Source organism: Cavia porcellus, unplaced genomic scaffold (genome assembly GCF_034190915.1).
Source record: "Cavia porcellus strain 051 isolate PalLab524CR breed Dunkin Hartley unplaced genomic scaffold, mCavPor4.1 scaffold_11, whole genome shotgun sequence".
Classification (NCBI taxonomy): domain Eukaryota; kingdom Metazoa; phylum Chordata; class Mammalia; order Rodentia; family Caviidae; genus Cavia; species Cavia porcellus.
In genome coordinates this window covers 45,513,166-45,538,074 of record NW_026947494.1, presented here as the reverse complement: position 1 = coordinate 45,538,074, position 24,909 = coordinate 45,513,166, and the positions used below count along the sequence as shown (strand labels likewise).

At 37.6% G+C, this 24,909-nt stretch overlaps 1 protein-coding gene across 1 annotated transcript; it reads right to left on the bottom strand.

The window, feature by feature from the left end:
• Nucleotides 1-663: 663 nt before the first annotated feature.
• Setd9 (SET domain containing 9) lies at nt 664-10,826 on the bottom strand. Its single transcript, XM_003470247.5, has 6 exons — nt 10,650-10,826; nt 8,874-9,241; nt 7,434-7,557; nt 7,082-7,197; nt 6,171-6,276; nt 664-878 (listed from the first exon to the last, which is right to left on the bottom strand). Exons 1-6 carry the CDS (start codon nt 10,745-10,747, stop codon nt 791-793), a joined length of 900 nt encoding a protein of 299 aa, XP_003470295.1. The 5' UTR covers nt 10,748-10,826; the 3' UTR covers nt 664-790.
• Nucleotides 10,827-24,909: the final 14,083 nt, after the last annotated feature.

Sequence of the window (24,909 nt, the reverse complement as noted above, 5' to 3'; positions counted from 1 at the left end):
CCTGGCTTGCTTAATGCTCCACCTTTGGACTAAACATTCACTATCTAGGCTGGCTGCAAGCTTCTTCCAGCTCAACCTAGGGCACATTCTTTCTACTGCAAAGTAGGGGCTGCAGAGAAAGAACTAGGGGGATGTGGGCAATGAAGTGTCTAGTTCAAAAATACTCTCCGAAAGTCACTTCTCCAGTGCATGGAGAGGCTAGGAGCATATCTAATGAAAGTCTTTGCACAAAAACATGAGAGATGGAAAGCAGGTTCTTCCTCCCACTATCCTTTAATTATATTCCCATACTAAAACATCTCTTACAGTGAGTAAAGAGGAAAATGACATGTTTTGCCCTTATGTAGGTATAACAATCTTTAGGTTATATATAGACATCAATTTACTCATGACAACACTACATACTTTTTATTCTGTAAAACTAAATGTTTTTACAGAAATTTGTACACATCAACATAAGAATTGCTGGTGTTTGCCTAAAATTTTATAAATCTGAGGTAGACAAAAGTTACAGTGAGTAGTCTGTTTTAATAAGCCAGTGTGTATTTAGGTATTTAGGTGAAAACCATTTAAACTGCAATTGCATTAAAAATTTTGAAATTGTAATGAAACAAGTCACTTTTACCATGAAATTGGAACATAACTATAATACCAATAAAATAATTCTTATTTCAATTAAGTTCCAAAATATTTATTCAGCAGGTGAAATTCAAAATGATTTACAAAAGAACCTTTTAGAGTTAACTCAATATGGTAGCTAAGTGGAAAACCTAATTTCTAATTCACCAAACTAGCTGACAATTGTGTAGTAGTTTGAAAACAGCTCTTCTCCTTGCTTGATGTCTCTCAATGCAACAAGAACAACACATCGAAGTGGGCTGAAAAGAGAAAAATGTTAAAACGGTAGCATCTTAACAAATACAACCTCATATTTTTAATATAACTAACGTGGATTTTTATAAATAGTTTTCTCTCTACTTAAGATTCCTTACTTTGTTTTTTGTTTTTTCAGTAGGGGGATTGAACTCAACCTTCTGCTTGCCAAGCAGGTGCTGTGCTGCTGAGCTATATCCCCAGCTCAGATTCCTTACATTTTAGTATGCATCTTCAATTTCCATGAGGAAATAGTTACCTTCCCTATACAGGTACAGTATTTAAAGTATACTGTATGAAACAATTTGAGTGACTACCCTTAACTGCATTATAATGCTGCAACACTAATTATATTGAGGCTTATTTCCATATACTGATACATACAGAGCTGATAATGGCATTTCCTTCTCTCTCCAGTTGGTTCTAATCATTGCAAATAAGGCTGGCTGAGGTACTGATATGTAATCTCTAAAACCATCAGTCTCCTGCTCCCTCACATAGTGGTCTCTATAAATGACATAAATACAAAGGGATGGCTGAGCTAGTCAGCTCCAGAAATGTCAACTGAGTATGAGCCTCGAGATAAAGGGACTATGAGTCCCCAGGACATGAAAGTTTACATATCAGAAACTGAAACAATGACCTCCAAAAACAAGTCAGTAGCTACCTTAATTGTATTATGCAAATTGATCGTTCTGCATATTGTTAACCCTACATTTTGCAAAGATGCTTTTCTCCCCACCTGACTAGCCAACTCCAGTTGTCTCACTATCAATCATCCTTGAGCCACACCCCTTTTTACAAGACAATAAATTCTGGGAGAGACCTTGGATCAGGGTCTTTGTCAGAATATTCTCTCAGGGATTGGGTTTAGGACTCCTTGGCTGCCCTTAATGTTGAATATGTCTTGGTGTCTTTACTCTTGCCAGTTGCACTGAGGTGCTAGACAGGAATTAAGTTGCCAGGATTCCAATAATATTTCAATGGATCACAAATACAACTTTGTGGATTGTGAGGAAGACTGGAAAAGGGACTACAATACTTGGATTACCATACTCAATATTTGGGATTACAATAGTGGATCTGTTCTTTGTCACTTAAATAGAACACAAATCAGTGAGTTTATGTAACCAACCACCTCTTCTGAAAACACTTTCCGTGGGGTCCCAAAACTGGAGTTTTAAAGAGATAGTTTTATAAAGAGATTACAGTTTTACACTCTTTTATTTGTATTTCATATTCTGAAAGAAACATTTAAAATTAGCTGGAATTTTTAAAAATACTTTTTTGGGGGATACAACAAGACACTGTTACATGTACCTTCAAAGTTCTAACAATACACCCCAGAGTATATAGCTAAGAAAATCTAATTGCTAGCAATTCAGAGGGATGACATAAATAATGATGGTATCTTCCTACAGCACTTTTTATTACTAAAGAACTCTTAGGGCTGGGGATTTAGCTCAGGGCATAAGCACCTGCCTTGCAAGCGTGTGGTCATGAGTTCAATCCCTGGTACCAGTAAAAACACACACAAAAAAGAACTCTTAATAAGGTTCCATGATGGCTGATCAGGTGGCAGAAGCAAGAGAGGCTCCAGAGGAATTCAGGTATACTGAGCCATGGGCAATAGAGAAAGCCGGATATGGGAAAGTACATGGAAGGAGAAACTTGTTAGATCTAAATCCAGTATCACAGGGCTTTAGAAAGGGAAGCCAGTCCACTCCTGGACCACAGCACATCTTACACCCTAGCTCAGGCATCTGCACCATTTTAGGAGATGATCTGGCACTGTGAGTGAGCCACTGAACTAGGCTCCTAGCATTTCCACCAGGAATAGGAACAGGCATACCACAGCACCAGAAAAACTAAAAGCCAGTGAGCAGTGTGTGAGAAAGCACCAGTAGGTCCTTGGGAAAGCTGAAAATAACTGCATAATTCTGACGGGATCAAGATCTGAGCATTGGGAAAAACCATGGCCAGGGGACTATGTGAACAGGCAGCATCTTGTGAACAGTAAAACCTTGGGGACCAAAGTGACCAGACTGCCTCAGGAATAGGCACATGCCTGTTCTTCCCCCAAACTTGACAAATGTTGTGCACTCACAACATCCTAATCATTGCCAACATGCCACTGTCAGATGCCATCATGGGAGGTCCCACTACTTGTTGCCTAGGGAGGCTGAGTGCAGAAAAGTGGCACTTTGGCCAGAAGGAGTCTGACAATGTGACTGGTGTACAGATTGTCAAGGGAGAATAGGTACAGAGGATGGAGCAGGGATTCAGGGGGCTCTGGCAGAACTGGGTTCTGTGTCAATCACATTGTACCCTCTCCTTCTGGAATTAATCGAGCAGGTCAGACATTGGGACAGAGGCAAAAGTCTACAGTTAGACACGCTCCAAATGGCTTCCAGCAGGGAAACAGATTTAACTATTGGAATCAGCAAGCCTTTTCACTCACAGGCACACAACAGGGCAAATCACAGGGGGAACAGTTTGAAGACCTGTAGTAATAAGCACACTCGAGTAAGGATGAGGGGACAATGAGCCAGACCTAGAAATCCATCTAGACCCTCCTTCCTCACTACGTTAAAGCTTCCCTATGTGCGAATGTGGGGAGAAAAGCAGTCCCCTAGACTGAAATAAAAATGGGACTGCAAGGATGCTTTGTGTTTTTGCAACTGCATGGGGCTTTTATTTTTTTTGTTGTTGTTATTGTTACCGTTTCTTCTCTTTTTTCTTCTCTTTTCTATTTCTTTATCTTCTTCTTCCTTCTAGTATATATGTGTGTGTGTGTGTGTGTGTGTGTATATATATATATATATATATATATATATATATTACCTCATACATATTATCAGATCACAGTACAATGAAACTAGAAATTAATGGCAAGAGAAACCACAGAAATTATGTAAACACATGGAGAACAAATAATATATTCTTGAATAATCAATGTCACAAATTAAATGAAAGGAAAAAATAAAACATTTCCTAGAATCAAATGATAATTCCAGTATAATACACAAGAACCTATGAAACACAATAAAAGCAGTTCTAAGAAGGAAGCGTATAGCTATGAATGCCCACATCAGAAAAACAAAACAATCCCAAATAACCTAAAGATGCACCGCAAGGCCTTAGAAAAACAAGAACAATCCAAATTCAGAAATCAAAAGAGAGTGGGGGCTGGGGATTTAGCTCAGCGGCATAAGCACCTGCCTTGCAAGCAGGCGGTCGTGAGTTCGATCTCCGGTACCGATAAAAATGAAAAAAAAGACAAAAAAAAAAAAAAAAAAAGAGAAATTAATGAAATTGAGACTAAAAAAAAATATAAAATAATGAATTGATGAGCTGGTTCTTCAAAAGTTAAACAAAATAGACAAATTCTTAGCCAAACTTACCAAAAGAAGGAAAGATAAGGCCTATATCAATACAATTAGAAATCAAAGGGCAAAATCAGAAAGAACGTCTCAAAACCCAGAGCATTATAGTAATTACTTAAAAAAGTTGCATGTCAATAAATTGGAGATGCTAGAATACATGGAAGGATTATTCTAGAGGCATATAAATTACCAAAATGAAATCAAGAAGACACAAGATAGAACAGTCCAGTAAAAAACTATCAACTAAGACTAGCCCAGGACCCAATGGATTCATTGCTGAATTGTCCAAGAACTTGAGGGAAGATCTAATGTCAGTATTCCTCAAATTCATCAATGGAATTAGCAGAGAAGGAGTATTGCCAAACTCATTCTTGGACACTAGAATTACCCTGATACTAGACAAGTGTCATGGTTTATGTCTGTGTCCCCGAGGCCTCATGAGTTTGCATTGTGCATTTGTTATTCGTTTATTGTCTAGTGCTTGGATTGATGGTATCAGTGCTCCACCCACATAGGGGTGGAGCCAGGATGTGATGTAATGGCAGGAGGAAGGTGTGTCTTACTCTTTGCTGGTTCCTGTTTGCTGTTTGCAGCCGCTATAAACTGTGGCCCAGCCATGCTTGCCTGCCTTGGAGCCATCTGAGTGTGGACCGAAACCTCCAAAAACTGTAAGAAACCTTTCCTTTCCCAACTTGGGCTTCAGGTATTTTGTCTCAGCAATGAGTAAAAAGTAACTAAGACAACAAGGAAGGAACACAAGAAAACTACAGGATGATCTCTTTAATAAACATAAATGTGAAGATACTGAACAAGATATTGGCAAAAAGAATACAAATCGTTGAAAAGATCATACATAATGAACAAGTGGATTTCATCTTTGGGATGCAAACATGGTTCATACAAATTAATAAAGATAGTATAATCCCAGTACTTGGGAGGCTGAGGCAGTAAGAACCATGGGGTCAAAGCCAGCCTGGATTACATAGCAAGACTCTGCCTCGAAAAAAACAAAAACATAAATAGAAGAAGAAAAACCACCTGATCATCTCAATAGACATAGAAAAAGCCTTTGACAAAATCCAACATCCACTTATGATTAAAAAAATTGAAAAGGACCTTATAAAATCCATTTAGGACAAGTCTATTGCTGATATCATACTAAATTTCCCTGAAAATCAAGAATAAGACAATATTGTCTACCATTTCTGCTCAATATAAGTACCTGAAAGTTTAGCCAGAGTAATAAGGCAAAGGAAAGAAACAAAAAGAACATATTCTGGAAAGGAAAAGGTCAAACTATCTATATTTGAAGATAATATGATTTAGAAGATCCAAAAAAGTCAACTAAAAGACCCATAGAACTAATAAATAAATTCAGCAAAAGAGCAGGATACATACAAAAATCAGTATTCCTAATGATGAACACACTGAGAAAGAAATCAAGAAAACAGTACCACCCATAAAAGCTTCAAAAAAACTAAATACTTAGGTATTAATTTAAATAAGGTGAAAGATCCCTGCAACAAAAAATATAGTACTCTGAAAAAGGAGACTGAAAGGGACCTCAGAAAATGGAAAGACAATCTTGTTCCTAGAACCAATACTGTCAAAACTAATACTGTTTAAAATGGCCATAAACTGACATTGAGACTTATTGTAATTTCAGTCAAAATACCAACAGTGTTCTTCACAGAACTGGAAAAAACCACCCTAAAATTCACATAGGACCACAAGAAACCCAGAAAAATAAAAGTAATCCTAGGCAACAAAAGCAAAGATCACAATTCTAGATCTTAAGCTATATTACAAAGCTACAATGATAAAATCCTATAAAGCTTTGTCTTAGAAATCATATATTTTTAAGTACAGCATAAGATAGAACATACAAAAATGCTTTTTCAGAAAACTAACCTTTGTGTGTCATAGCTGTAGGCAATGTTTGGAAGATACTGCTTTAGTTCTATAGGGAAAACTGCAGGCACTTCAAATTCCTGGTAACAGACATTAGCTGCTCTGTCTGTGAACAAGGATATAATTTTTAGAATAAGGTTCATGTATGAGGTCATGGATTGTAACACCTGAATGGTAACATTTGATGTATGTTTTTCTAAATTAAATTTCTAAATTGAATATGCCCAAATAAATAATTAGTATTACATTCCAGACAATATTGGATTTTATATATTTACATCCATCTCTAACTTAATGATAAACAATATATATAATAAAATAACACCAAAGATAAATTAAAAAGTATCTGTGTTTACATATACAAACCTATATAATAAGCATATATATTGTTTTATTGTTTATTTCTTAAGATTCAGGAAATAGAAATTCAGAATGGTTAAAAGTTAAATAAAGAACTCAAGGATTTAAAAGTTCACATCTCCCTAACATCAAAAGACTACATACTAACTATAGTCAGATGATCAAACTTTTACCTACAGAAAAATCAAGTCTCAAAAAAGGCATATTACTCACAAATTTAGCAACAAAGGCTGTGTTAGCCTAGTGATTAACTTAGGATAAGGCTATTTCAAGACATTTATAAAATAATCTCTATTAAAAATGCTTGTCATGGTTTATGTCAGTGGCCTCCCCAAGCTTCATGGAATTATGGATGGGATCAAATCTAGTGCCTGTGATTGATTTATTGTATAGCGCTTGGATTGGTAGTATAAGTGTTTTACCTGCCCAGCGTGGAGCCTTAACAGCTGGTTAAGCTCTTTGAATAGTTGAGATGCTACTCAACAGTTTTTGATAGTCATATGGCAAAGGAAAATTATCCATTACTGTACCTCATCTCACATCCAACTTACCATTTGAACAATTGTTGACATACTGTCCAATAGCCAGTGGATTATGAATTTCTGATGTTAGCCATGTAGCATCACTCATTTTTAAAGGGCCAAGCCGATCTCTTCCACTGCAAGATCTAAAATAGGCAAAGATATTAGCTAAAGAACTGTTTTGAATGTTAAAATAGAACTAACAACAATTAAACTAAACTAGTATGCTTTCTCTTTTAAAATTTTTTGTGTAATCAATCAGAAAACTGAGAAGCCACCTAATTGACTTTTAAAATTAAAGTTCAAATGTTCTTAGACTAGAATCACATGACAAGTGTGGTTCTGTATCCTATAATTAAATTTGGGTATGGGCATCACTTACCTGTATACAACTTTTGATATTCCTTTGTCATTTCCATCAATGAGTGTTCCATCCAGGCATCTAAAAATAAATGGGTTTCCAATGGACTGGAAAAAGATCGGCTCATACTTCTGATATACTGTACCTATTATATAACAAAATAAAGACATATAGCTCAAGTAAAAACTGAAAACTGCAACCCCAGTGTGGTGGTGCACACCTGTAACCCCAGCACTCTACAAGATTGAAGGAGAAGGATCTAAATTTCAGCCCAGCCAGAGCACTCACTGAATGAGTCTCTGTCTCAAAAATAAACAAACAAATAAATAAATAATTTAAGTCTGGGGATATACTGAAGGCTCTTGGTTCAATCCCCTGTGCTGAAAAAAGAAATCCAAATAAAGACCTTTCTCTGGAACATAAAGATGTACTCGAAAAATACATTTTAATTCCTCTATCCCTTTTTAAATATTTTACCTCCAACATAGAAATCACATTCTCTTAGGTTACTTTTCTCCTTTAAAGAGTCTGTGCCCAATAGCAGATGGAACATACAACCAACTATCCACACAGGAGAAAATATGCTTCATTTGCTTTATGACAATATGAACATTATATTTTAAGTTCAGTTTTACACCACACATATGTTTTAAAAACTGAGTGTGATATGACATCAATGAAGTCTTTTACAAATGTATCTTATTAATAAATAATATAGATATATCTCAAGCTGTTTCTTTCTTTACTCAAAGGAAGAAATGAGGAAATTACATTTATAAGGTGCTTCCTATTTACCAGCCATATTAATGTATTTATTGAATTTATTTTAGTATTATTTTGTTTTTTTGGCTTAACACTGAATCTTCACAGAGTTAGGTTAGCTGTAGAAAAGTTTTACAGTTGCTTAGGAATATAAAATAAAACAGAATGACTTTTTAACAGCATATGTCATCTAACACAAACATTTACAAACACACACACACACACTTTCTACTACACCAAATAACAAGGTTAGTATAACAAATAACATATTCTAATGAATACTGTAGCCAGTGATCTTTGGCAAAGAAGCTGCTTTAAGTTGTAAATGTAGAAAAAGCAGGAAAGTATTAAGTTATTTAAATCCTTTCATGTTTTAACTCATCCCTTTTTAATCTTTATCAATTAAGCCAAACTGACTTACTCTCTAATGCTTTTAAGAAAGTTACAGGAAGCTATACTGGGTTCTAAATTTAACTAGTGATTCAATAAAATATTTCCTTAAAAAAAGAAAAATGCATTTATTCCAATAAATACTCCAGGATACTTTCTAACAACATAAAATATAAATATTTAATTAACAAATTCAAATTTTTAAAAATCTATAGAAAACTGAGTTTCTAGTTCAATTCTTTAAAGATTAGAGGGCTAAATATTATCACTATACAAGGAACTCTTGTCAGTACTAATTTGAACTGTTACCAGGATACATAGACACAACTGCGCCTTTTGGTACCAAGCCTTTAGTAACGAAGACACCTCTTCCTGCAGAAATCAGCGAGCTAGTTGCTCGGGCAACACTGAAACCCAATGTCTTATAAAGAATTTCTTCTGGTTTAAAAATATTTTGCAGTTGATGTCTATTTTCAAGCAGATTCACCCTGTGATGCTGAAGTGCCAGTAGATCTTGATATTTTGACTTAACAGATTGTGGAAGTAGGGTCAAGATGTCCGATTGTTTATTGAGATCGTTTAAGAATAAAGCCTGGAAAACTTCCAGTAATGTTTCTAGGACATCTTCATCTGAGATAACTTTGTCTTTGGATTCCTCTGGAACATATCGAAGGGTCCTGAAAATGGGAAAAGTTTTCATTCACTACCTTTCAATTGATAAAAGCCACTCATCCTTTCTGAATTACTGGTTTTAATAAACTGTAGGATTGTCACGTTGTGTTTGAAGGGTATCACACTAAGAAATTCCATAAAGAATTGAGGTGTAGCTCCAGGAACCTAGCTTCCAACAATGCCCATGCAAGCAGCCAACGTTTATGAAACGTTATGAAAGCAGCCAACGTTTATACCATATGTTGTGGGCTACTTACATAGTTAACCCCTTTCTGCAAAGAAGCAGCCTTGCATAGATGTTCAGAAACTTGCCCAACGCCCTAAATCTGCCAAGTGAGAATTAGATGCAGAATCAGCTCTTTCCCTCACCCAAAACAGCCTCTTGAATGTTATACCTAAGGAGAAGCCTCACACTGTTTTTTGTATAAGGTTGTAGTTTCAAAGATAAATTTAACATTATATCCTTGTGGCATCCCGTCCCAGATGAACTTCTTTAACGACTTTTATTTCCATAACTATAGTATTTTTTTTTGTAATTGTATTTTTACTTCTGAATAAAAATGGAGCAAGTCCTAAAACCCTCACAGTTCTATAGTAATGATGAATCTGAATTCACATTTCTGTTAGTATGAAACTTAAGTTTCAGAAACTGGCCTTCTGCAGACTAATCTACTTGGTGAGCAGTGCGCTGACTTCTTGCACCCTCGAGCGTGTGGCCACTACAGTCCCCAAGGCGACCCACCAGTGGGTCAGATGCAGAACCATGTCTAACACTAGTGCTTTCAGTTGCTTTTTGCACGTTTCTGTGTGTTAGCTACTCCAAGCTGTTATCCTCACAGCCCAGCTGGGTTTTCAATACATAAATTACTTCTAAGAAGCTGTGAAAATAAAGCTTGGCTTTTTTGAGGAGGTTCAAACACCTAACTGTGCCTTGGCAGAGAAAAGGCCTGTTGTCACTCAGTAAAATAAAACACTTGGAGTTTCTGAGTTTTTATTGCACAAATGCTAAGGTCAGGCAATACGGTCCGCAGAAAAAACACCACCACACGCGGAAAACCCCAGCCTCGCAGGCTTCCAGGAGCAAACAGGTCCCGCCCACCTAAGGCCACCACTGCCTTCAAAGACTTCGCAGCCCCAGACTTTGCCTTGCCCCTCTGCTCCGCCCACCGCAGGCCCCATCTGCTCCGGACTCCCAGATCTTCTAGTTCCGCCCTCGACGAATAGGCCCCGCCCTCCCCGGGCCCCGCCCGCCCCCTGCAGCCGGCTTCCCCGCCTTAGGCCCGCCCACTCAGGTCCCGCCTCTGGCCGCCTGCGCCTCCTCTGTGTCCGCGGCGCCACAATCTCTTGGCCCGGCCACAGTGGCGGCGTCAGGGTCTGAATGAAGGAAGATATGTGCTTGGAGCGCCCTCTCACCTCGGGTTGTGGCTCAGATTCAGCGCGATCCAGGGAACGAAGCGGTACTTGTAACGGCTCCACCGCTGCCACAGGCCCCGCAGCAGGCGGCCGGGCATGGCTGCCCGCGGCCCCGTGACCGAGGCGGGCGCGGGTGCGGTCCCGCCCTGCCGGGGAGGAGCGGGGACCGGGCTGTCCCGCCCTCCGCGCCCTCCACCCGGCGTCGTTCTCGTTTTACCGACCCAGCTTGCTGAAAGTGAGGCGCGCGGAGGCAGGGCTTGCTATTCGCCTTTCCTTTTTCCGGCTCCCGTGCGGGGTCGCGCACACGGGCGCCACGGTTCGTTCGTTCGCCAAGCGCCGTGGCTTTGAGCCTCTAGCCCGCGCCAGGGAGGCGCCCTCCCAGCTCCTTGGTCGCCAGCGCCTCGCGTGCCCTGTGTTCCGCACCATCCCCCGACCATCTGTCTTCTCCACTGCCTCCAGCAGCCTGAGTTCCTGAAGTTTCAGTCCCACTGGGAATGTCAGGCTCTTCAACGCGTCTTCCAAAAAGTCACCCGTGTGAGGGATTTGCAAATATCTAACCATGAAAGAACAAAACATGGTAACGCCCCTTTGTATTCTAGGTTTCTCTTCATTCTCACTAGCAACCGAAGGCAAAATTAAAGGAAAAAGACAAAAAAAAAATTACATAGGCAAAGAATTTTATTTTTATTTTTTTTTGCTATCGGAGATCAAACTCATGACCTTGAGTTTGTCAAGCAGGCACTTATGCCACTGAACTAAATCCTAGACCCTAATATTTATCTTTAAATCAGCTAATTGAGGTATAGTTGGTATATGATTAAACTGCACATTTTTAAAGTGAACAGTTTATCTTTTTGACATACGTATACATCCCTGAAACTCTTACCATAATCAAGATAGTGAACGTATCTATCACTCCCAAAAATTCCTTTATGACTTTCTGAAGCCATCTGATCCTGCCCCAACATCCACCATTGATTCACGTTCCTGACAGTAAGTGAGTTTGATCATGATGCATTACCCGTTTAATAGTTTCTGGATTTATTTGGTAAAATTTTGTTTAAAATTTTGTATCTGTGCTCATGGATGATACTGTTTGTAGTTTTCCTTGTTTAATGTTAGTCTTAGTTGTTTTCTTGTTGCTGATACAAAATACCTGACACCCAAAGTTAAATGAGGCAACAGGTTACAGTTTGTAGAGGTTTCAGTCCATCGTGGGCTGGCACTAAGGCAGGGTGGCATGGCAGAGGAGAAACAATTCTGGGTAAAGCAGACAAGAGGCAGCAAGCAATATCTGGGACCTGGTCTAGATCCCCAATGTCCCAAAGTCTTAAAATAAATGAAATAAGTGGTATGATTTTAGGGCTCCAGGAGGATCAAAATCCTTTGCAGGGTTCTTGACCCTGGTGGCTAAGACAAGGAATGTCTCTAGGCAGCTGTGTTTATTTGGTATTGGAGTGAAATGCCTCCATTACAGTCATTTAGTTCATTGGAGTTGGAGCCAGGTGTCCTCAGCAGTGGCCTTATCTTTCCCTTTGAGGCATCTCTTTGTTCGCAGGTTGGCCTCTCCCTGACCATTCAAGTGTTTCCGATTGCCAGTTTCAAGGGCTCCCAGCAAAACAACCAGCAGCCTGCCAGCAAGTAACAAGCAGCAGCCTGCCTTTTCTGTCCCTTTACAGTCCGTAGAGTCTACAAGCTTATTGGTTGGTTCCACCCACCTTATGGTGCCCAGGGTGGGACTTACCATATACTAATATCATCATACACTTAGTCTACATTCACACATCCTAATCCAGCCGCCTTTGAAACTCCTCACCTGTGATGCACAAGGCCTTGGGGAAGTATCCAGAAATAACCATACAATGCCTTGTATCAATTTTGACCTTTAAATTAACTAGCCTCAGAGGAAGATGTTAATTAGTGCCCCTTTAGTGAAATTTGAAAGGATTTCCAGTTCATCTTCCCGACACACACACACACACACACACACACAATTCAGACAAAACTCACTCCCAATAGGGACAAACTACAAGACTCTCTTAACCATATTCGAATCAACACATGTTTATTAAGAAATAAATATATTAGTGCCTTTTTCTTCAGACTGGAAGGTTAACTTCTTTGATTTTTTTTTTCTTTTTTTTTTTTTTTTTTTTTTTTGTCTTTTTCCTTTTTATCGGTACTGGGGATCGAACTCACGACTGCCTGCTTGCAAGGCAGGTGCTTATGCCGCTGAGCTAAATCCCCAGCCCCAGCTTCTTTGATTTTGCATGAAAGTGATGGTGAATCTCAAAGTCAGAATTGTACAGTTTAGATCTAGTGAAAATCCACAGGTGCCAGTGGCCTTAGGAATAATTGATTCTATTCTGAAAGAAAGGGAAAAAATATTCTAATGTCTATTTCGCTCTACTATATATGGTGTTGGGAAACTAGAGACTTTCTCATCTCACTGATTAGTCCATATTTGCTAAATGGAGTTAGTTCAGCTCTAGGATGATTAATAAATGAAGAAAAAGTTGTGTATTTTTTAGTGCTTGTTATTTACGTTATGATAACTTTTATTTAGCTAATACATTCATAAATACAGCATTCTTCTCAGACCAAATGGAAACGTGACCCTAACGTCTCCTTTAAACACTCTGTACTTCACACCGCCACCAGTCCTCTGCAGGCCTGTGGCTTCTGCCAGTCTTCTTTCTATGCATTTATATTCCTGACATGCCCCATAGAACATAGTATTTGCATGAATGTTTTTAAAATAATGCCATAAGTGTCAGCAATTTTTTCTTTAAACTTTAAAACTTGTTTTCCAGTACTGGGGAATGGGCCTAGAGCCTTCATAATGAGCTATCTAGTCAAACTTTTAAATTTTGAGTCCAGGTTTCACTAAGTTTCCAGGTTGAGCTCAAATTTGAGATCTTCCTACCTTATCTTGTTATATTCTGGAAATTACAGGCATGTAGCCCTATGCCAAACTGTGATTTCCCTTATGTACTCAAAAATATATTTTGGAAATCTACCCAGTTAAGTTTGTGCAAGTCTACTTCATCCTTCTACTTCTAAGGTTTCACCTTGCAAGTTTAATGTTTTTTGTAAGTTTCTGGTAGGTATAGTTTATGTAATTTTTTGAAGTTCTATTTATGGCTGTCCAAGAATTTTTATCTGTTTTAAATTTGAAGTGAATGATGTTGGGCGCAGGCGCTCAACATACCATACCCCAGCCGGGACTAAGGACCACGCCAGCTTCCGCAATGCACTACGTTCCTCTTTAAATTAGCCAACCCGTGCGCACCCCGCGCTCTACTCCGTACTCTGTGGCAACTCCTGATTGGCCACAGCTGGATATAGTAGCCAGAGCCTGCATCCCATTCCCGCCCTGCTTCCTTGTGACAGCCTGTGATTGGTCACGGCCAAATATATAAACCAGAGCCCGCGTAAATAAACTAGCAGTTAACTGTCGTCCACAAAAGCGTCTCCTGTCTCCTGTTTCATTGGAGCTGCGCCGGTCAGAATGATGCATACCAAATGCTTTTCTGTGCTACTCACTGGATGACCATATAATTAATTGCCTTCTTCTGTTAATATAGTAAGTTAATGACCCTTTACAAATGTTAAACCATCCTTGGCTTTTGAGATAACTCTACTAAATTAGTTCCTTTTTTGACCAGACTTAGCAGTTTTTTAATTTGTTTTGTTTGTTTGTTTCATACTAGGAATTGAATTCAGTGCCCTAGATTTGCCAACCAGGTGCACTATATCACTGAACTGTATTCCCTGCCCTTTGATAGTTTTTGTATGCTACTGTTGCCGTCCTGTATCTGTTTTGAAGTATGTTTTTGAAGTTTCAGATAGAATTTACCAGTGAAAACATCTGGGCTTGTAGGTTTTTTTTTTTTTTTTTTGGATAATGAATTCAATTTCTTTTAAAGATGTAGGACTCTTCAATTTTTGTTCATCTTATGACAAGTTTTGTAAATTATATTTTTATGAAATTTGTACATTTGTTGTCTAATATTTTGGCATAACTGTTTATACATATTTTCTTACCATCCTTCTAATGCCTGTATTATGTACAGTAATAACCCCTCTTTTGTTCCTGAATTTGGTGGTTTGTATTCCATTTCCTATTAAGCGTGATTAGGAGGTTGTCAGTTTTTTTAAGGAAACAATCTTGACTTTATCAATTTTTCTTGTTTATTTTGTTTTGTGATTTGTGTTCTCATTATTTTATATTTTCCACTCTGTGAACTTATTTTTCTTTGCTTTTACCAGTTTTTTTTAATTTTTTTGTTTTTTGTTTGTTTGAGACAGGGTTTTACTATGCAGTTTAGGCTGGCCTTGAACTCACTTGGCAACCCAGACTGGTCTTGAACTCACAAAGATCCTCCTGCCTCAGCCTCCCAAGTGTGCTTATCAGTTTCTTAAGCAAACTATTCAGTGTCTGATTTTCATCCTTCTCTCTTAATATAAATACCTAAAGTTATAAATTTTCTTCTAAGCACTATTCAGCCAAATCCCAGGAATTTTGATATGTTGTATTTTTATTATCACTCAGTACAAAATATGATAAAATTTCCCTTGTGATTTGTTTTTCAGTCCATGGATTAAAAAATGTTTCTCATTTTCAAATATTTAGGATTTCTAGATATGCTATTATAACTGGTTTTTAATTTAATTCTGGTATAATCAGAAACATGTCTGATTTCAATTTTTAAAAATATATTGACTTATTTTGTGCCTCAGCATGCACTCTCAGTGAATATACCATCTGCTGTCAAAAAATGTATTTTGTCATTGTTTGATTTAGTGTTCTATAAATATTAATTAGGTCATGGTGGTTTATAGTGTCCTTTAGATCATTTGTGTCTTTAATGATTTACATAAAATTTTAAATACAGATGAATAAGGAACAAAAGAGTGGTTGATGATTTTATAATGTAGCATATATTTCAAACAATGTGGTAACACTAGGAAGTCAGGAGATACATTGCTTTCCCAAATTATCCTCTTTGAACTCTATTCCATCACTGGGCAACACCGGCAGGAAACTGCAGAGAGAGGAGAGAAGGGTGGAGGTCTTTGCGAACTGAAAGTATCCTGACAAAAGGTCCTTTTCAAACAGCTTTGTGTTTCTTTTATCCTAGAGACAGTAAGAACACTTCATTATTGGCAGCTATATGGATCCTTATCAGTTTTTGTGGTTTCCTTCACCATGTCTGTGCCTTTATACAGTTCTTAAATTGTCTTATATTGTGTATATGTCACCTATTCTCTGCTTGTACTCTGCTCACTTTATGTGGGTTACCTGGGTTGAGAATAAGGGTAGTAACGTTGGATAGGGCAGTGACATGACCTGACAAGAAGTGAACGTAGTGGGGGAAATACGTGGGGAGAGTCTCTGAATAGAAATGAGAGGCCCTGGGGTGGGAGGAACTTCACCTGTGTAAGCAAGGGAAAAGGCCGGTGTGGCTGGAACATGGGAAGGGAAGGAAGGGTGAAGTCAAGGACAAATTGAGACCAATCCTGAATATCCTGGTGAAGATGTGGGATTTTTTGGTATAATGCAAAACTAAAGGAGGTTTTTTAAATCATGGAGATGATGAAACCTGATTCATAGTTTTTTAAAAATTTTATTTAAAGAGCAAAACAGAAAAACTAAGCAAAACAGAAAATAGGTAGAAATAATACAGACATTCAGAGAAAAAAATAAACAGTAAAAAATCACAAGTTGATGTTTACATATTGTCATTTTACAAATAGTTGTTCAAGGTACAAGAGTGGAACATGTAAAGTAGGAGTTCAAACAGCAAGACTGCAAACAGTTCTGTTCAACTGTCCAACAAAAACTTAGTAATATGGTTGTCAATCCTATATACTTACACAGACATGCAGTTATCCATATCTTCATTTATGTTTAAACAGACTAAAGCAGGTTAAAATCATTCTGAACAAAGAATAATAGTATTGCTGGATTTCACATCGTGACACTGTGATCAGCACTGGGTACTGTAGTGCCTTTTTTTAAAATTTAATTTAAAGAAAGACTAAACAAAACAAAATGGGTAGAAATAATACATAATTTCAAAGAAAAAATAAACAGTAACAAATCACTAGTTGATGATTACAGATTATCTTCTTACAAATAGTTATTCAAGATACTAAAGCAGAGCATATAAAGTGGGGATTCAAACAGTGAGATTGCAACCAGTTCTGTTCAACTATCCAACAAATACTTAGAAATATGGTTATAAATCCTATACACTTAAACATACATGCAGTTATCCATATCTTTAATTATGTTGAGATTGAATAAATCCAAGCAGGCTCGCTAATATCACTCTGAACAAAGAATAATACTATTGCTGGGTTTCACATTATGACACTCCAGGATCAGGACTGGGTATTTTAGTGTCTCTTTTCTGCAAAGTATCTGTTCATTTCATCATGTGTCATAACAGTTCTCATAAACTGTTTACAGATTCTACACATGCGGAGCTGGGGATTTAGCTCAGCAGCATAAGTGCCTGCCTTGCAAGCAGGCAGTCATGAGTTCAATCCTGGCAAAAAGGAAAAAGACCAAAAAAAAAAAAAAAAAAAAAAGACACACAGATTCTACACATGCATGAGTCTTAACATGTATTTTTATCCTTTCTATATTAGAGGGAGAAACAAAACAAAGCAAGGCAAAACAAAACATATTCCTATAAACACCTGAAACGAAATAAACATATAAGACCATTGTACAAAGAGTTCTATCATGATTCCTGTGTTGTCTTTTGTTATCTCCAATAGAATTGGCTGTATCATCAGACATAGTATAATTGAATATGTCAGTACATAAAAGTATTAATAAACACACAACTTTGTATATAGTATAGAACTTCAAAAACCGGCAGTTATCAAACCAGAATGTGTATCGTAGAGTCTTGTCATCTTCAGTGTAGTTGCCTATACTCTCAGACTTGATACTATCAATCATATCATTTTTGAATAAAATCTTCTCTGCCTCATTTCTGTTATGCTGGTTTTTTTTTTTTTTTTTTTTTTTTTGCCATCAGTTGTCTGCTTATCTTCTTCATTCTGTTTTCTGCTTCATTCATTGAGGCCTCTCTGCCATTGTTCTTGGAATCCTGGTACTTTCCTCTCTCTAGAATGCTCTGGAGTATTCTCTGTAGATTTGGATTGGTGATTGTGAATTTCCCAAGTTCCTCTTTGTCTTGGAATCATCTTGTTTCTCCATTAATTTCTAGAGACAGTTTAGCAGGGTATATCAATATGGGCTGGAGGTTATTTTCTTTCAGGGCTTGGAATATTTAGCTCCAGGCTTTTCTTGACTTGATGGTTTGTATCAAGAAGTATACTGTTATTCTGATGGGCCTTCCTCTAAAGGTTACCTGTTTCTTGTCTCTAACAGCTTTTTAATATTCTGTTCTTATATTGAATTTCTGGACTTTTGATTATTATATGCCTGGGTGTAGCTCTGTTTTGGTCGTAGGTGGCTGAAGTTCTGTATGCCTCATAGATCAGAATATCATTTACTTTTCCTATGTTTGGGAAGTTTTCCTTAATTATTTTTGTGAATAGTCTTTGTAGTTCCTTTGTTTGTACTCCAGCTTCTTCATTCACATTCTTTATTCTCAAGTTATAGATCCTTTTGTCATGTTCTAGCTTTTGTATTGTTACTGTTTGTTTCCTTGTTATTTTTAAAAAGTTTTCCCTTTTGTACTCCTTGCAAACCTGTCCTTCAGTTTGGATAATCTATCCTTAGTTTCTTTCAAGCAGATTTGCTATCTTTCCATAGAGTTTTTAATTTCCTGGTGATCTCTTTGTATCTGCTTCATGTATTCTTTTTTTTTTATATTCTTCATCAAAGGGTTCTTTCCTATGTTTGAGTCCCTCCCTTCTTCCAACTGTGTCTGCTTGAGGGGTGCTTAGTATCTCTTTAATTAATTTTATTATATCTTGATTTATTTGGCTAAACATTTCCCTTTTGAACTCATCTATGAGGTCCAAAATATTTCTCTTTACATCCACTGGTGCTGTGTCTGATATTGCACGTTTGCTGTTCTCATTCTCCTTTGTATTTACCTGCCCTGGGTCAATGTTCTCAGGGTTGGGACCTGGGTACTTTTTGTTGTTGCTTCCTCTTGGCCCCGGTTTCTTTCTTTGTTGGTTACAATTCTTCTGAAGTGTGCTGGCTAGATGACCCTTCCCACTGCAGTGTGCTAGTGAGTTGCAGACCAGGACAGTGTATGCTGGCCCCTCCCCTCTGATCAGTCAAGTGCTGTGCTTGTACTGTTTTACTTGGCACTGCCTCCCTTCCCGGTCAGTGGCTGCAGCGGGGTCAGAGGGGGGTCAGGGGCGGGAGCAGCCAGTGGGCGCCCAGTCACTCCCAGACCCAGGGGGACAGGTATCGCTGGTTTCCCAGGGGCCTGGAGGTGGTGGCTGGAGTGTGGCAGCACAGGGATCAGTCAAATTGCTGTGATGTGCACTGCATTTCTCTGATTCATAGTTTTAAGAGATCACTTTTGTTAGATATTAGGTTCAGAACTGGTAGGTAGTCACCCCAATTAGGAAGCCAGTTCAGTAGTTTAACCAAGAGATGATGGTAGTGTGGACTAGAATGGTAAATGGAGATGGAAAAGGTGAGTGGATTAGGGTGGTATTTTGGAGGAGGAACTTCTAGGACTTGTTGATATATTAGAAGTGGTAGAGTGAAGTTTGAAATGCTTATGAAAAATGTCAAATTATTAGTTAGATATTTACATCTGGAGCTCTAAGCCACAGTTATAGGCTTCAACTAGAGGACCTGAGTAGATCATTTAGAAAGAAAATGAATATAGGTTGAGCAATGCCTATGAGTTTCCAAAAGTGCAGACCTTTGATGGCTTGACCAAAAGCAGTTTTAGTGGTCAGTTCAAAAATGTGTTTGAGGGGCTGGGGATTTAGCTCAGCAGTATAAACACCTGCCTTGCAAGTGCATGGTTGAGTTTGATACCCTGTACCAATTTAAAAAACAAGAAAAACAAAACAAAACAAAAAACCAAAAATGTGTTTGAATTGGGGAAGATGTAAGGGGAGGGAGGGGAAACAAGTGTACACATTTCTTTGAATAAATTTTACTGAAAGGAAGGAAGAGAAGTAGTGACAAAGTCAAATTTTGGAAAAGAGGATGTTTAGAGATGGTGGATATTCAGGAGGTCGAGTACCTATGTGTCAGTTGATGTGGGTGACATAACTAGTCAATACTTATTCATTAACAAGTATATGCCTGGGCATAGGTTTAAAAGATTATAATCTAGTTCAGGAACATATAATTTAGAAAAATTAAATATTACTATGGAATTTTAATGTGAATTATGGGGGTTAGGGAATGCTTCAAGAAGTAATTAGAAGGGATTTGGAAGGGAGGGATAGCAGCAGGCGGCACCTCTCAAAGTGTGACGCTGGAAGTTGATCTTTCTTGTAATTGGCAAGGCCAAAATTGTTTTCATCATAGTGTGACAGTGTTATTGGTCTCTAATTTTGTTCTTCCACAGGAGTACAGTGTAGTTTTCCAGAGCTTACATGATTTGTGATAAGACAAAAAAATCGAACACAGAAGCAGAAATGACAATCTACCTGCCTTTTATTAAGACAGAAATTAGATAGACTTGTAAACATTAAAAAGTACTACTCTTTTATTAGTGGAGAGGAATGCACCTATTTTTCATGAAATTATGTTATCTATTTTAACATCTAATAGATTATTACATTTGATGAGTTAATAAGTAAATATTTTAAAATTTATTTTAATATTGGATATGAATAAAGTAATTATCTATAGATAAAAGCTACATAACAAAAATTACTTAGTAGTTTTTGATAATTTTTAAAATGAGATTTTTATTTTTGCTGTTGGTGATTGAATCCAGTACCTTGCCCAGGCCAATTGAACACAGGCTCTACGACTGATTTATACCCCTACCTGAAAAAAATTTGTAAATTTTGTATCTGGAGACAAAACTGTTTGAGAATTGTGTTAGAACCACATATTATGATTCAAAATTTTGACAAGGAAAGGGTGTGACAAGGCATTTCGTCAAGTTGTAAAGTTAATCCCAAGTCTATGAATTGTAGGTATATGTGGCATGTTAATGAAATAAGGCATTAAGTATGTTGGGGGTTATTTTGTGTCCCATGACCCAAAATAGTACAAAAAAAAGAGGAGAAAAATGGTCTCGTTTGTTTTTGTGTGAAATAGCAAAAGCTTCATTTTCCTCCAGTTATTTTACTGCCATCTACTGGAACTTACATGCAAAATATTCACAAATTAATAGGCTTGCAGTGTGCATGATCCGTGGAATTGTATGTTACACAACTGACTATGGCATCTTGAGTGCCCACTGGAAGATTCTATGGCAGCTGTTAGTTCTAAACTGTGGACTAGGAAGTCTGAGAAGCAGTGGCATGAGCAAAGGGGCAGAGCTGGGGTGGAGCACAGTAAGTTCAGGCAGTAAGAATGCAACAATAAAGCAGAAATACTGTGTTTCAAATAGTGAGAAATAAAGTTTCAATCAGAGTAACTGGAAAACTTTGATACTTAAAATAGTAGACATCAGATGGCCATTGAGGATCCTTAAGCAGGTCACAAGCCAGAATTAAGCCTCTGGAAAGCCCCAAGATATAGTGATTGGCAGGATGATTGGGAGAATAGATGGATGAATGGATGTGTGGATGGATAAATAGCCAGCTGGAAGCAAAGTGGTCTAAAACCAGGAGACCAGGCAAGAAGGCCTAAAGTTTCTTGATATAATCTCTCGGGTTTTTTATTTTTTTCTTTCAAAGGGGTCTAGGTATTTAATAGTAACATGCTGTTTAAGTAATAAAAAGTAGACCTAGGTTTTAAACTGGATAGATTGGTTGTTCAATGATTGCCGTAAAGTGTTTGCCCCACTTCCAGTTTTGTAAGAACATTGAAATTTTTGTGCTGTTCCTAAAAAGGGGTGAGGTAAAGTTGATTTTGAAATATTGCCCAAGTCAGCACACTAAGATTGCTCCCACAGGGGTTAGGAGGCCTGTAGTTTCCTCCCTCCTCACCCTGCCTCTTACTTCTAAATAAAATAATCTTTTAAACTAAAAAAAAAAAAAAAAAAAAAAAAAATTGCTCCTACATGAGAAATTATTCTGCTGCCCTCTACTGGACACTGCATAATTATAAAAGTAATTCTTTTACCGATGATTAATGAAAGCTGAATTATCATTTGAAATTCAGAAACTCGAGCCCTAAAAAGAAAAGACTCAAAAAAGAAGTCAAAGTATAATACAAAAAGAAAATTAAGTCAAACCAAAAAATACTTTCTCACTTTTTATTTTGAAAGGTTTTTTTTGGTACTGGGAATTGAACTCACAACCTCATGCTTGCTAGGCTGGTGCCGTGCCTCATATCCTTGGCCCTATTTTGAAAGTTTCTAGCCTACAGAAAAGTGCAATGAACAGCCATCTATCTTTAGGTTCACTAATTGTTTTTTTTTTTTTTTTTTTTTTAATCGGTACCAGGGATTGAACTCATGACTGCCTGCTTACAAGGCAGGCGCTTATGCCGCTGAACTAAATCCCCAGCCCCAGGTTCACTAATTGTTAACATTCAATATTCTCCCTCTTCTCTCACATGTATATAGAGATATGCATACATACATGGATATATGTACTTTTTCTTCTGTAAATTTGTCATTAGCTTCCTAAGAATGACATCTTTTAAAATTAACATTTATTCACCACCATGAATACACAGTCCATACTTAAATTTTTCTATTTGTTTAAAAAATACCTTTTGCTTTTAAAATATGAATCAAAGTTCATATTTTGCATTTATTCTATTTTAACTTAGTCTAATGTACTCTTTCTTTTATCTATTTTTTATGCTATAAAACTTTTACAGGCCTCTTGTCTTGCATAATGATCCATATTCAGCTGTTTTCTGATTGTTTTTTCATAATTCAATTCAACTGGAACAGTTTTTTTTTATTTTGAAGGTAGTAAAATACAACAGACAAGACAGAACAAAGCCAATTGAGACAGTGTAGTGAAATTGGTACAGAACTTCACAGCAGGTTACCGGGATAACAGTAATAGGTACCCTAGTATATCTTGTTATCTTCACAATAGTTGTTCTTTCAATCACATATAGCAAAATAAAATGAAATACAGAACATTATAGAACTTATCAAAACAGAGTTGAATAGAGCAGTACCATTAATCAGAATAAAGCAAAACAGCAGTAAAAATATTTTCATTCAAAGAGAAGATAGAAGAAAATCCCCCCTTATTTGCTATATTGCATATGGTCATCCTCCCAAGAGATGCTCAGATCTCTGGCTCCATTTGCTAACAGAGGACAGGGGAAGTGGGATGTTTGACTCTCAGCCTGTGCACCGGTAGTTTTGCTACCACTTACCAGGGAGGCGGGCTACGTGCTTGGTTTCCCAGTGTCCTAAGTTCCAACATGGCGCAGATCTCAGGAGACGCTGGTGGTTCTCCCCGTGGAGGGGCCACAGCCTGCCACACCATAGCCGCTTACCAGGGTGGAACAGTTTTTTTGTACACACACAGTGTTTAGCTTCAGGCTCTTCCACTGTTATTGATGCTGTGACCATTTTCTTTTTTTATGAAAAAAATAAAGCAAAAATTTCAAGTGGCACTGAACAGACCATCATTGAAAGATAGTTTTCCCTTTGCAGTTAATAATTAATCTGTGGAGTGATGCTCAATGGCCATGTGAATATCCTGGTTCCCAACATTTCAATACATGATTTCAGCATCAATGAAAATTATTGTTTTAGTTATTGCACTGAGGGGGGGTGTCACAAAATGACCCAATTCTAATTCTGTAAGTTTTTCTGTATTTAATAGGTATTGATTGTTTTTTTCCTATAATACACAATTTTTGTTTTTCTATTTCTTACCCTCTAGTACTCACTGTGGACTCGTAGATGGCTGTAATCTAGATCCGAGTGTCCCTGAAAGCCTCATGTATTAACAGCTTGACCCATTGTGTGGCATGACCAGGAGATGGTATTATAGAAGAAAGTTTGGCAGTTGGGGGTGTGCCCGCGAGCCCCTCATCTTCCTTCCTCATAGTAACTGGAAAGCAAAGTTACTATGAGACAGATCGGCCTTCTGTACCATACATGTCCCCATGACAGACATGAAAGCAGTGGGAACAAGTTATCATGGACCAAAATCCCAAAACTGTGAGTCAAAATAAACATTTCTTTCTTTTCAGTTATGTCAGGTATTTTTTCACAAGTAAAAATTGACTAACATGCAGATCTTTTTAAATCAGTGAGTTAGTGTTATTTTTCCAACTGATGGTCAAATGTCCCAATTTTTTATTTGTTTTTAGTTTTTTGAGACAGAGTCTCACTATATAGTTCAGGCTGGCCCTAAAATGACTATGTATTCCAGGCTGGTCTTGAACTCATGGCAATATTCCTGGATCAGCTTCCCATGTGCTGGGATTAACAGCAGCTCGATCAAGCTGTAGTCTTTTTCACATATTCCCATTAATTTTGGAGCACTATGTACTTTCAGAACAACAAAACACACTAGACTCATTTTCTGTTTTATTGCACCAAATCAGGAACAGCTATTTATATAAGACCCATTTCCTTTTACTTAGAAGTTAAGATCTAGGAAACATCATTACTCAAAACTGTATTTTAAAAATCAAAGCTAGGCATGGGTTTTACACACCTGTAATCCCAGAATTCTGGGAGGCTGAGGCAGGAGAATTTCAAGTTTGAGACCAGCCTAGACAATCCTTAGCAAGAAACTTTCTCTTGCTAACTTAGCAAGAGCCTGTCTCAAAATGACAAATAAAAAGGGCCAGCAATATAACTTAGTGTGAAGGTCCTGAGATCAACCCCAAGTCACAAACAAAACAAAACAAAACAAAACAAAGCAAAACAAAACACACAAAAACCCTCTACCCCAGGTCATGAGTTCATTTTCAGTTGAAATTTAATACCACTTGATTCTTCTCTGCCTTTTGAATTCATATTTGTCCTTTTTTCCCCACAGTGAAAACTGTGTTTCTCAAAAATATCAACATAAAGCCAAGTGTCCTGGCACAAGCCTGTAATCCCAGCACTCATGAAGCTGAGGCAGGAGGATCATTGTGAATTCGAGACCAGCCTGGGCTACAAACTGAGCTCACAGCCAGTCTGAACTGCATAGCAAAACTTTGTCTCAAAAAGAAAAAACAAAACAAAAATATTCT

Coding starts and splice junctions, on each gene's coding strand:
- Setd9 (XM_003470247.5), bottom strand. CDS start 10,747: ATGCCCGGCCGCCTGCTGCGGGGCCTGTGGCAGCGGTGGAGCCGTTAC. Junction 7,558..8,873: donor AGTTGTGTCTATGTATCCTG/GTAACAGTTCAA, acceptor GTTATATAATAG/GTACAGTATATCAGAAGTAT. Junction 879..6,170: donor TACAGCTATGACACACAAAG/GTTAGTTTTCTG, acceptor TTCTCTTTTCAG/CCCACTTCGATGTGTTGTTC.